Source organism: Austrofundulus limnaeus, unplaced genomic scaffold (assembly GCF_001266775.1).
Source record: "Austrofundulus limnaeus strain Quisiro unplaced genomic scaffold, Austrofundulus_limnaeus-1.0 Scaffold1762, whole genome shotgun sequence".
NCBI lineage: Eukaryota > Metazoa > Chordata > Actinopteri > Cyprinodontiformes > Rivulidae > Austrofundulus > Austrofundulus limnaeus.
In genome coordinates this window covers 20,318-22,253 of record NW_013954164.1, presented here as the reverse complement: position 1 = coordinate 22,253, position 1,936 = coordinate 20,318, and the positions used below count along the sequence as shown (strand labels likewise).

Genomic DNA, 1,936 nt, shown 5'->3' with positions numbered 1-1,936 from the left:
CTTGTAGCATGTAGCTTGTAACTTGTAGCATGTAACTTGTAACTTGTAGCATGTAGCTTGTAACTTGTAACTTGTAGCATGTAGCTTGTAACTTGTAGCTTATAACTTGTAGCATGTAGCTTGTAACTTGTAGCATGTGGCTTGTATCTTGTAACTTGTAACTTGTAGCTTGTAGCGTGTAGCTTGTAACTTATAGCTTGTAGCTTGTAGCGTGTAGCTTGTAACTTATTAGCATGTAGCATGGTGCTTGTAACTTATATCTTGTAGCTTGTAGCGTGTAGCTTGTAACTTATAGCTTGTAGCTTGTAGCGTGTAGCTTGTAACTTATTAGCATGTAGCATGGTGCTTGTAACTTATATCTTGTAGCTTGTAGCGTGTAGCTTGTAACTTATTAGCATGTAACTTATTAGCATGTAGCATGTAGCCTGTGCTGTGCTGGTTTTATTTAGACAGAAACTGGGATTGTCTGGTCACATGAATCCATGTGTTCCTGTCAGACTTGAACCTGCGGCCTGCAGGCTTTAATCACCTCGTCTGTGATGTTTCCTCTGCAGGGAGCAGCTTAAATCCCCACATGTGCTGCTCTGTTAATCTGCTGCTCCTGAATGTGTCTGTGGGGAACACATCCCTCTCAGGTTTTTCTTGTTTTTAACAGCAGTTTGTTGTGGAAATCTGACCTAATAAATGTTAAATGAAGTGAAATAATCAGCTCAGCGGGTGGTTTATGATTTATGTTTTAAGACGTCATAAATCAGAATTCTGGGTTTTATTTGTTTATAAACTCATCTTCAGCTACCTGAACCTGTTTGGTTTTGTATTTTTGGTGTTTTCAGAGCTGCTGAAAGGACCGCTGGAGGAATACGTCAACAAGCGGTACCCGGGCCTGGTGAAGATTGTACGGAACCAGAACCGTGAGGGACTGATCCGGGCCAGGATCGAGGGCTGGAAGGTGGCCACCGCTGAAGTGACGGGCTTTTTTGACGCTCATGTGGAGTTTACTCCTTCATGGTGAGTTTTTAACACAACAGATGAACTACAGCAACACGTAGAGCCACGTGAATATTATCATTATTATTATCAAACATGTTAACTCACTGCAAACTGAGAGGAAATCTGTGTGATTTACAGACAAATTATACAAATAATAATACAATAACACAAATAATACAATAACACAAATAACACAAATAATAATACAATAATAATACAATAATACAAATAATAAAACAATACAAATAATAATACAATAATACAAATAATAATACAATAACACAAATAATACAATAATACAATAACACAAATAACACAATAAATAACACAATAATACAATAACACAATAACAATAACACAATAACACAAATAATACAATAACACAAATAATACAATAACACAAATAATAATACAATAACACAAATAATAATACAATAATAAAACAATAATACAAATAGCTTCAGTGTTTTGTTTGACTTCAACTAAACAGGAAACATCCCGTTCCACCTCTCATTGCTACAGCTGAGTAAAGCTAACAAACACTAACTGAGCTCTACCTGGTATTTCCTGCATAGAAACATAATTTTAAAAGGTACATGCTACACATACAACTGACTAAATGTGATATAAATACTACAGAACATTTAAGTAAAATTAAGAGAGAGTTTTACTCCCTGCTGAGTCGTGGTTGTGAGGATTTGGCAAGGACAGATCCAGGGCGCAGGCAGGTTTTCAAAAATGTAACAAAAAGGTTTAATAATAAACAAAAAGAGGGCTGCTGGCAGCAAACTTACAAATTCTGTAGATTATCAGGCACGAGGGGAACAAAGCACTCAGGACAAAGCACAAGGAACCAAACCAGACACATGCAAAAACACGACAATGATCCGACAAAAGACAGAGACAGGACAGGGCTTAAATACAAAGAAAACTAATTACTAAACAG

General features: G+C 36.5%; 1 protein-coding gene across 2 annotated transcripts in view; it reads left to right on the top strand.

Annotated features, from left to right (window-relative positions):
• galnt17 (polypeptide N-acetylgalactosaminyltransferase 17) overlaps positions 1-1,936 on the top strand; it is a 35,283-nt gene that overhangs the window by 14,429 nt on the left and 18,918 nt on the right. For both annotated transcript variants that reach the window (XM_014033517.1, XM_014033518.1), the window contains exon 4: positions 834-1,008. In XM_014033517.1, coding sequence (XP_013888971.1) covers positions 834-1,008 — 175 coding nt within the window. The remainder of the gene's footprint in view (positions 1-833; positions 1,009-1,936) is intronic.